This window comes from Silurus aristotelis, assembly GCF_946808225.1.
Source record: "Silurus aristotelis genome assembly, chromosome: 19".
In the NCBI taxonomy this organism is placed as follows: domain Eukaryota; kingdom Metazoa; phylum Chordata; class Actinopteri; order Siluriformes; family Siluridae; genus Silurus; species Silurus aristotelis.
The window spans coordinates 7,408,814-7,420,017 of record NC_139592.1 but is presented as its reverse complement, the minus strand read 5'-3'; the positions used below and the strand labels follow the sequence as shown (position 1 = coordinate 7,420,017).

Here is an 11,204-nt window from a genome sequence, read left to right as displayed (position 1 = left end):
TGGTTTGAGGTTTTATGGTGGGATTTTACAGTCTGTGACTCCCATTTTGAGGGCTTCTTTAGCAGTAATGTCTCCCTGTTCATTGTCTCTGTAGGGAGTGCACTTTAAATAGGATTCTGGCAATTATGGGATGTTTAGTCTTTAGGGATTTGAGTGTGGAGGGAAGATTTTGAGTGTGCAGATCAGGAGATGCCACTCTTGTGTGCCCTTTATCTGCCCCAGAGCTAGAAACAGGGCAAAAACCTTAGCTGTTAAAATTGAGCTTTGCCTAGAAATACAGATACCACCTCGCTGGTGTTAAAATGCTACTGTTATAGACGCAAAGTTGATGCTTATAGGTCCATCGGTGTATATACAGGTTTATAGAGTGGGAAGCTCCATCTTATACTGTATCTAAGAACTATTGTTTATATTAATTTGTGGGGTCACTGTCTTCTTATGCTGGGTCAGATCTATTATGATAATAATGGTATATTTATATTCCAGGGTGATATAGGGGATGTGTATGTCTGTGCTAAGATGTCTAGGTTGATATCCCTGATTTCTAGGTGAGGATTAATTCAGATCCCAAGTAGGCAAATGTACATTACTCATATTCATGCATTTGTAGGTGTTGAGGGTGAAAAACTGAAGCTTGAGCTGGGTCTGTCTATAGTTCGGTTACATAGTGCAAGTGTGTTTTCTTTGCACAGTTTGCACCAGGTTGCACACGATCCTCGCACTTACTAGTCCTTAGCTCAGTGTTTTCTGTTATGTAGCTTTATGTTGTTAAATGTAGCCCCAGGGTTCTGAAGGAATGGTGTTTTATTTTGCTGTGTACTGCGTCAGCTATATATGGTTGAAATGACAATAAAAGCGACATGACCAGTTTCAGGTGCCTGTTTTCGAAAAGATAATTATATTGTTTTGATATACAAAACAGAATGCCCCAACATAGGTATTGGAGCACTTCTGTTTAAATGTTGCCTTTTTCCTTTTCTGTCCTTCAGCCACGAATGGATCAGTACTTTAACCAGATGGAAAAAATAGTGAAGGAGAGGAAAACTTCATCGCGTATTCGCTTCATGCTCCAGGATGTAATCGACCTGCGCCTGGTCAGTGAATTCTGCCTGCTAAACATGCATCTGTGCTTACATTTAACAATTATGCATATGGAAATGAAAGGAAAACAGTTTTTGATGTGTCTGATTTCTTGTTTCAGCACAACTGGGTATCACGGAGAGCTGATCTCGGCCCTAAGACCATTGAGCAGATCCACAAGGAAGCAAAAATTGAGGAGCAAGAAGAGCAAAGAAAAGTTCACCAAAAGCTGCTATCGCAGGATAAGAGGAGACCAGGTTAGAGAGGGCATGTGCTATAGGCTAATCTCTTTACAGCTTATTCACCTTTCTTTCTGAGATATGCATTACACAACTTACCCAGTGCACTCTTTTGTTCTTGTTTTTTTTTTTTATTTCTTTAACAGTAATTCCAAGAGAGGAGATCTGGAACACTGTGCCTGTGCCTAAGAACAGTAGAACAATAGACCCCAACAAGTTTCCCAAAATCACCAAGGTACTGACTTTTCACGTGTTTTTAAAAATCAGTCTTTAAAATGGTGAAACAGTGCACTTCACTCACCATTTAAAGCTCTAGATGTAGATTAACTCAAAACATTATCACAAATATAGTACTTAATGTTTGTTTTATCAAACAGGCTCAAGTGCTCCACCTGCTGGTACAATTATTCACGTCATTGAATAGTATACATATGTAAAATATATTTTGTCTGAATAAGTTGTTTGTAATAAATATCAGAAAGCCAAAGGAGAGCTGCTTCATTTATTTTTTCTGTTAAACAGGAATGCTGTAAATAGCAATGAGTGATGTAGAAAAAGCTGTGGCATCTTATAAGAAAGACAGATTCTCATCATCTAATGGGTTTAAGAGAAAGCATGTTCCGATTAAACTGTTTACATACTGTTTTAATTACTCACTAGACCGTTTCTCAAAGCTTTGAGTTTTAAAAAAAACAATGATTAACCCTGTTTCATGTTTATATATTCTTCTTTTAATTAATAAAATGAAAATTTAAGAAAATTCTAGTCATTTAAAAAAAAAAAAAAATGTTTCTCTTCCCTATAGGAAATGTAGTATAACAAAATAATGCTGCACAGTATTATACTGTATAATAAATGTTTAAGGAGAAGAAGGTATCAGACATGCCGAGTCATGCTGCTGCAAGGTTTATTTTTCACACGCGATAAGAGGTCGTTTAGTTTCAGGTTTATGAGGAGCTCTACGAAGGATTGAGAAGCATGTTTTAAAGGATACATAATCCAGCACTTTGCATATCTTGTCCCTCTGATTAAATTAAATTGTGTTTGTGTGCAGTCAACAATAGATGATAAGATTCAGTTAGGACCGGTGGGACGATCACAGCTGAACTGGATGAAGGGCAGCAGTGGAGGAGCCAAAGCCAGTGAATCAGGTTAGAAGTGAATGTATTCTGTGTCCTTTCCCAGCTCTCTCATGTACTTGATTATTTTGTATAAAAATAAAAAGCAAATTGTGATTGTAGGTGTTGTTCTTGCAGATATTGTGCGCCCCAGCAGTCTGAATCGTTACTCACCGCTTCAGCCCTCAGTTCCTGCCTCTTCCTCCAGTCCATCTGCCTCTCCTGAAGTAGACTCCAGAGGAGGCCTGAGCAGGTACTGTGCATGATAAGTTGTTGGCTAATGTAGGCTGTAAATATAACTATAAAACCTGTCCACTATTTAAATGGTGATTAAAATGTGTGTTAATTATGTGTGTTCCCAGTCGTGGAAGCTTAGGTCGTGAGCGCAATGATAAACCATTGACTCTTGGTCCTTCACGGTCTGGCCCTCCATCTCTGGGTGGACTAGGGAAGGAGGACACCGAAGAGCTTCCACAGGAAGAAGTTCAGCAGGACACATACGTCCCAGACACACCCAAACTGCAGCCTAGTACAGCAAGCAGAAGCAAACTGGAGCGTAGCCAATCCAGGGAATCTGGTAAGCCAGTGATTTGGACCCACACAAACACAAACAAGGCACCTGCTCCCTTATTCATTGGAAAAAACTAACACCACCATACACTGAAACTCAGCTGTAATTCAGTTTACTTATTTGTGATGACACATCATGTCTCTTGTGTGGCAGTAAACCTTGAAGCAGCGCCAGGCTCGACTACAGACAAGCCTGCTTTATCAGAGGAGGAGATGGAGAAACGATCCAAGTCCATTATCGACGAGTTTTTGCACATAAATGATTACAAGGTAGTTCTCTCATGCAGTGTCTTATAAGTGGATCACATTATTTTATTGCACACGTTTTATTGCATTACTGCGTCACATGTTCGTGTGCAGGAGGCCATGCAGTGCGTAGAGGAACTGGAACAGGCCATAATGCTGTACGTTTTTGTTCGGGTGGGTGTGGAGTCCACACTGGAGAGAAGCCAGATCACACGTGACCATATGGGCCAGCTGTTTAATCAGCTGTTGCAGGCTGGGAGCCTCTTCAAATCTCATTTTTTTAAAGGGTGAGTGACATTCCTTTCACACAGCTCTGTCTTATTACTGTTGACACTACTGTCTACTTTATGGGATGTTGACAGCTTGATGACATATTTATGTCCAATGGGATTATTGTTAGTATTTTTATTAATAGTCTTGCTTCTTAACATTGTTTCATTTTGTACGTAAGGATCATTAGGTGAACGTTATTATTTTCACTGCTAACAATGCTATTGAAGAAATGTTTTTGTTTTTTTTGTTGCTTTTCCAATTTTTCTACATATTTTTTTTACACAGGTTTTCAGAAACCCTTGAGATAGCAGATGATATGGCCATTGACATTCCTCATATATGGCTGTACTTAGCAGAGATAGTTAATCCTGTGCTCCGGGAAGGAGGAATCTCTATGAGAGAATTATTTAGGTATTTACAGATACTTTTAAAAATATACATATACATTTTTGCTGAAAATTATATTAGTGGGGTTTTTTTTGTTTTTTTGCAGTGAATTTAGCAAACCGTTACTCCCTGTGGGAAGAGCTGGCATATTATTTTCAGAAATATTGCACCTTCTATGCAAACAAATGGTAAGCTGTCCAGTCTTACAGAAAATATGATTGAGAAAAAGTAGTCATTTTGTCACTCAAGTTGAAATGGTTATTTTTTTTTTTGTGATAGTAATAGCTCTGTTTTTCTTTGCTTTAGAGCCATAGGAAAGTGGGGGCCTTATGGAGGGACTCTGGACTAAACTGGGCTGATTTCCTCCCTGAAACAGAGGATGTGCACAGCTTCATTACTGAGCAGGTTAGCTGTTACCTACACATGATGTGGGCACCACTGGAACATATGGACTGACAGAATCCAGTGTGCAGTAGATTTTCTACTTCTTGAGTAATAGCAATAGTAGAGTTGATTAAAAACAACGTTAAAAACAACACTTTTGCTTGGAAATTTCTTTGAAATCCTATTTTACTGAATATGTCTGATCAGATGACTTTGGCTTAGGCTGGGTGTTACAGAAAGATTTTGAAATATTTTGCCATTATTGTAGGTTAAAATCATACTTCGATCAGTGTAAAGACATTGTCAGTGACCTCAACTAAAAGCTTGTCTAATAAGAAAAGTTTTCTGTTTTGCTGTAAAAAGCATTTTTTTGGTCTAAAAAGCACAAATTTTGCCATTGCCATAAAAAATATTGAAATCAAATCAAGCAGTTCTTATATATGCCTTTTTCACCTTTGCCAGAAACTAGACTTCACTCTTTCTGATTGCTCAAGTCCACTTGACCTGGTCTCCATGATAACACTTTCACCTGAAGAGCTAAATAAGCAACTTGAACAACTTCTGGAGGATGTGGCTAGCGATGAACAAATCTTCGACTGGGTAGAGGTACAAGGCAGATGAAAAAAATTATTTCAGAGTTGAGGTGCTAAACTCAAATGTTGCTGTTGATCTACTGAGTTTATTTTCTGCGCGATTTCTCCATTAGGCAAATCTCGATGAGTCGGAAATGAGTTCTCCACCCTTCCTCAGAGCTTTGATGACTGCTGTGTGTAAAGCAGCGGTCAAATGTAGGTGTTTCTGTCTACCTCACACAAATAATGGCACCTCATTTCTCCTCTCATGCCATCAGTGTTTAATGTGCTGTGTGTGTGTGCGCCTACACAGGGGAAAGCTCATCCTGTAGAGTGGACACGACCATTATCCAAAAGCGTTTGCCTGTATTACACAAGTACCTTAACTCAGACACGGAAAGACAATTGCAAGCACTTTATGCACTTCAAGCGCTGATAGTGAAACTGGACCAGCCTCCGAGTGAGTAGAAATTTTCAGATTTTAAGAAAGCCTACATTGACAATACCAAGTGGTAGGTAATTGTTGTAAAACACTGAAACACTACATACAGCAAGCAACATTTTCATTTACTAGCGTGAACACGGGAATGTTGTAAAGTGTAAAGCGGGACTGTTGTTTATTTCTTACTGTATTATTATATTAGTGTATAAGTACGATCTTTTCGTTTCCACAGACTTGCTCCGTATGTTCTTTGACTGTTTGTATGACGAGGACGTAATATCAGAAGACGCCTTCTACAAGTGGGAGGTCAGCAAAGACCCAGCTGAGCAACATGGCAAAGGGGTAGCGCTCAAATCCGTGACTGCCTTCTTCACATGGCTCCGAGAGGCTGAGGAGGAGTCCGAGGACAATTGACAAAAGGGGAAAAACGTTTGTGGACATGTGCTGAAAAAGACAATAGTTGCTGAAACAATAAATGCATCTTCTAAAATGAAATACAAGCAAACTTTATGTATCAATGGAAAGAATGGAGCGCACCAGTGCAAATGGTACAGTTCACTGATCTGATGCGACGTGATGACTTACAATTGCTGGAGCACTAAAAAAAAAAAAAAAAAGAAATACATGTATTATTTATAGTAATATTTCATTTACGTTTTTAATTTCCTCTTTTATTATTTTTTAAGGACAAAAAAGACTTTAATAATACATTTACACTTTAATGAAACGGAAGCTCAGTTCAGACTCTAATTTATGATTTATTTCTTCCCCCCCCCCCCCCCCTTATTATTATAATTTTTTTTTTCTATTTTAAAGACCTGCAAACAGTTGTATTTAACATTTTGCAGATGGTCGAAATGAGGCATTGGTGGACACACAAATAAATAAATAAATAAATAATGTTAATAATGATATTATTTATATAACTGTAGAAGTTGTTTGAAAGTCTCCCTGACATTCAGATTTGTTCGGTTAAGGACAATAAGGTTTATTGTGCGAAATGAGTCGGGGGTTTTAGAGAGGATTGGCGTAGGTTTTTAAGGTTAGTATTGACATTGACCTTACCAGCTTTCCTTCTGCTTTTGCTTACTCTACATGAAAACCCCGCAGAACTATGCATTCAGAAGACTGCAGCAATTATGATCAAAAGCAAGACCTTTGAATGAAAATAAAGGAGCAAATGACAACTTGTACAAAGACGCTAAAGAGATGTTGCTAAACCTAAAGTGCTTGTAATTCTTAATACTGATAGAGTACATTTAAAACATGTAAATAAATTAAAAAGAAAAAAAAAGTTTAAAAAAACGGAAATGATGGTAGAGTGCTATTTCTATGCATTTAGTGGTCTCAGTGTTGAGACTGTTTGTACAGCTAGAAACTGCACTTAGTTCAGTTGTGAAGACTGAAATCTAAGGTTATATTGTTTGGTTGTTGTTGTTTTTTTAGTGAAGGTCATTTAGGAAAACAAAACTAATTCTAACTGCTTTGAGATGCAATATTTTGTCTGAACACCCCACAGAAAAACAGATCACTGAGATCTTTCCCTCCTCTCTCAAATCAGACAGAGCAACTGCACAATACTTACAGTTTAATTCTTCCCAAATACAAAACTTACATAGCATAATATTATCAACTAGATCCTGAATCCTGACTGGTACATGCTGAAACTATAAATGAGAAAAGAGATGTGTCTGTGTTTGCTGAAATTTATGGCTGATGTGGGGGGAAAAAGTTTGAAACGTCAGTCTTTGGGATAGTGGGATAGATGTGGACATGGGAGGGATAAATTGAACAATATTTCATTTTTATTTACACACACTCACTCGTGTAATTATCCCAGCACCGTCAGTATAACCAAGTAATGATCAAGACCTTTTTTTTTTTTAAAGCACCTGAAAAGGAAAAAAAAGAAAAAAGGATCCAGTTCGAAAAAGTAAACATGAAATGTAAACCTGTTGTATGGATGCATTTTATTCAAAGTTTCTGGTGTGCAGAATTAACCACATATGAACATAAGTATCTCAGCTGATTGTTGCCCTACGGGGCCCTGACCAGGCTAACCAGACTGAACATCATTCTTTAGAAAGCAGAGAAGAAAAGTCCAGCCTTGATTTTTTGGTGGTCTGAGCTACAGCAAATGTCCCCTGGATCCATAACCATAATGGAATATGAAGATTCATTTCTGATTGTCAAGTAAGTAATAGGTTTAGATGAAAAAAAATGTATTAAAAAAAACTCCATAACGAGGCATGTTAGTAAATGTTATTTATCATAAAAGAAAAAGTCAAGTGAAAGAAATAGACAATTAAATTTAAATACATTAAGCTATTAATACAAGACGGAAAAAGTGTGGGTCTTTCAAGGGGGGGGGGTTCTGGCATCAGTACTTCACTATTTATTTTTTGACAGCTTTTTACTTTCACTCATAAAATCTCAAATATCTGTATTTTCTATTTCTTACATTTTTAAACCAGGCTTGTTAATTTAGTTTGAATCTATTTAGTGACCTGATCAATATATTTTCATCTTATTGAGCACTGTTTTCAGTCCATCAACTGAGTCATTGTGCGGCTTTTCCAATCTACCAATAGTGTATCATTTCCTGGTTCTTACACACCACAATGAAAAAGGCAGAAGGCAAAAAGAAGTATGTATGAGGTGGATGAGACAGAGGGCGTCAGCGATGTAAACATGACTGAGAGCAGAGACATTCCTAATCATCATCATCATCATCTTTTCTCTGCTTGTGTACTATATAGTGGATGTGCAGCCTGGATACATTCATTAGATAACAACATTTAAATTATTTTGTGTTGATATATTAATATGATGTGAGGTTTAGTTACCAGTGTGAGTGTAAAACAGATAGTAGTAACGGCTCAGTACTTTAACTTTTACCAGAGTCTTTTAAAACATGAGTATCTGTACTTCTACTTAAGTGAAGGATGTGTAAACTTTTGCCATCTTTGGTTGACAGTATATGCGGCTCTTGAAGCAGCGGAGTTCAAATGGATGGAGATGCCTCTCCCGTCTCCATGCCAGCAGCAGTGCACAAAACTGCATAAACAAGGCTATTGTTAGAAGGGTGGAGGAATCCTTCCTCCTCTGCTGCACCTCAGATTCAGAAAGAATTCTTACAATGTAGAGGATTTACAGTAACTGGAGTAGCAGTACAGCTCATGGGTGAATGGTTTCATCTTCCTTTTACCCCAGCAAAATACATCGTGCAGAATCAAAAACGTTTTAATAACAAACAAAAAAATGTTTACATACATAATTACACAGAACTTGAGATGAGTGGGTAAAAGCATTATGATTGAGATTCACTCCCTGAATCTCAAACTAAACAGCACTGTCTTTGTCAATGGAACAAAGTGGAGGCTGAACACACAGCTCCATCAGCTTACAACATCAGCAGAATCCCTCAATACAAGCCGGGAAATAGCTTGATATTATTACTATTTTACACAATACACTAAAAAATAAGAGAAAATTAAAATAAACTAACTGGTTCTGGGGAATTCCCTGTCTTTCTATTTCAGACACAGGATTACTATCAGAAAGGCCAATGTCAGTCAGTGCCACTCACAAGGAAGCTGAGGACCAAACTGCAGATACTAAAGTAAATATGACACAGAGCAACACAATGTCCTTATATTAACCTGCTCAATGTCGATCTCTACACCTTTTGTGTATTGCACAGCTGCACTATAACAAGTCTTCCACTCACGTTTGTTTGAGAGCTTCAAAAAATTATAAAAAAAAATAAAAGATTGGCAATGGGGGGTGATTGTGATGTAAGTAAAAGGTTTTCAGTTTGCATGTGTGGCATTTAACAGACGCCTTTATCCAGAGCAATTTACAATCTGATTAACGCAACTGAGCAGTTGTGGGTTAAGGGCCTTGCTTAAGTGCCAGCAGAGGCAGATTAGTGGTGGTGGGAACCTTTTTTGAACTCTTTCCCTTTAAAATAACAGATTGGGAATGAGACATAATGACATTGTGAAAGAAGTTTGTTTAAAAATCTGCACATGTATTAAAAATACAAACACCTGTCTATATGATGTCCCACAGTTAACAGTGCATGTCAAAGCACAAACCAAGCTATGAAGTCCAAGGAATTGTCTGTGGAACTTCGAGACAGGATTGTATTAAGGCACACATCTGGGGCAAGGTACAGACAAATGTCTGCAGCATTGATGGCCTCAATGAGCGCAGTTCCCTCCCTCATCCCTTAAAAGAAAAAGTTTGGAGCCACTCAGACTCTTCCTAGAGCAGGCCACCGAGCCAAACTGCACGATCGGCGGAGAAGGGCTTTAGTCAGGGAGGTGACCAAGATGGTCATTCTGAAAGAGCTCCTGCGTTTCTCTGTAGAAAAAGGAGATTCTTCCAGGAGAACAACCATCTATGCAGCACTCCACCAATCACGCCTCTTTGGTAAAATGGACAGACAGAAGCCACTAATCAGTAAAAGGCACATTACAGCCCACCTGGAGTTTGCCAAAAGTCACCTGAACTCTGACTCTCATACCATGAGAAACAAAGATTGAACTCTTGGCCTGAATGCCAAGTGTCATGACTGGAGGAAACCAGGCACTGCTCATCACCTGGCCAATACCATCCCTACAGTGAAGCATGGTGGTGGCAGCATCATGCTGTGGGCATGTTTTTAGCGGCAGGAACTGGGAGAGTAGTCAGGGTCGAGGAAACAATTAATTCAGCAATGTACAGGGACATCCTTGATGAAAACCTGCTCCAGAGCACTCTGGACCTTAGACTGGATTGACAGTTCATCTTCCAACAGGACAACCACTCTAAGCACACAGCCTAGATAACAAAGGAGTGACAACTTTGTGAATGTCCTTGAGTAACACAGCCCAGACTTGAACCCGACTGAACATCTCTGGAGAGATCTGAAAATGTCTCCCTATCCAACCTGATGGATCTTGAGAGGTTCTGCAAAGAAGAATGGGAGAAACCTCCCAAAAATAGGTGTGCCAAGACTTGAGGCTGTAATTGGTGCCAAAGATTCTTTAACAAAGTATTGAGTAAAGGCTGTAAATACTTATGTACATTTGATTTTTTTTTTATATATATATATATATATATATACTTTTTTTTTATACATTTGCAAAGATTTTAAACACATTTCCTTTATGTTGTCATAATGAGGTTTTGTTTGTAGAATTTTGAGGGAAATAATGAATTTCAGCCATTTTGGAATAAGGCTGTAACATAACCAAATGTGGAAAAAGTGAAGCGCTGTGAATAATTTCTGGATGCACTCTATAGCCTGTGTCTACTGCTACATTGTGCTACCAGAAATCTGAGCTTCTTATATTTATGTAGTGCATTAGGTAACTAAGAATGTAGTAGGCTAAATATGTAGTAAGAAACAGGTTTTCACAAGGTGTGTCAGTGGCAGTCTGGTTTTAGGTCCAGCAGTAGATCTAATTTTGCAGTAAAGTGCAGCGTTTTCTTAAATAAATTCCATTAAATTCAGATTGTATAGTGTTTTTAACAATCAACACTCTCTAAAAGCAGTTTAACACAAATACATAGATTACAAATATAAATTTTTTATTATAAATTAGTCCCTCAATTTATACCTAATGAACAAGGCTGTGGTGACAGTGACAAGAAAAAAACTCTATGAAATTGTATGAAGGGAAAAAAACCTTGAGAGGAACCAAATTTAAAAGGGAACCCGTCCTCAACCGTGTGACACCAAACATCCTTTCATTATATTTTAATCGTTGAAGAGGTTCAGCGATGAACACTTGAGTGCTAAAATTTTTCTGGGGAATTGTATCAAACTGTTTATATTAAAACAATCCAAATCCATCCTCAACTGATGAACAGATGTGTGAATGAACCCCTTTTAAATAATTAT

At 38.0% G+C, this 11,204-nt stretch overlaps 1 protein-coding gene across 22 annotated transcripts in view; it reads left to right on the top strand.

Moving 5' to 3' along the window:
- eif4g3b (eukaryotic translation initiation factor 4 gamma, 3b) overlaps window positions 1-5,932 on the top strand; it is a 34,919-nt gene extending 28,987 nt beyond the window's left edge. For all 22 annotated transcript variants that reach the window (XM_083569732.1, XM_083569731.1, XM_083569744.1 and 19 more), the window contains 15 exons: window positions 990-1,094; window positions 1,202-1,337; window positions 1,466-1,554; window positions 2,374-2,470; window positions 2,576-2,690; window positions 2,800-3,014; window positions 3,162-3,277; window positions 3,368-3,540; window positions 3,812-3,937; window positions 4,020-4,101; window positions 4,220-4,318; window positions 4,760-4,903; window positions 5,004-5,085; window positions 5,183-5,329; window positions 5,544-5,932. In XM_083569732.1, the coding sequence (XP_083425858.1) occupies window positions 990-1,094; window positions 1,202-1,337; window positions 1,466-1,554; window positions 2,374-2,470; window positions 2,576-2,690; window positions 2,800-3,014; window positions 3,162-3,277; window positions 3,368-3,540; window positions 3,812-3,937; window positions 4,020-4,101; window positions 4,220-4,318; window positions 4,760-4,903; window positions 5,004-5,085; window positions 5,183-5,329; window positions 5,544-5,725 (1,908 nt within the window). In that variant the 3' untranslated portion in view covers window positions 5,726-5,932. The remainder of the gene's footprint in view (window positions 1-989; window positions 1,095-1,201; window positions 1,338-1,465; window positions 1,555-2,373; window positions 2,471-2,575; window positions 2,691-2,799; window positions 3,015-3,161; window positions 3,278-3,367; window positions 3,541-3,811; window positions 3,938-4,019; window positions 4,102-4,219; window positions 4,319-4,759; window positions 4,904-5,003; window positions 5,086-5,182; window positions 5,330-5,543) is intronic.
- The last annotated feature ends 5,272 nt before the right edge of the window (window positions 5,933-11,204 follow it).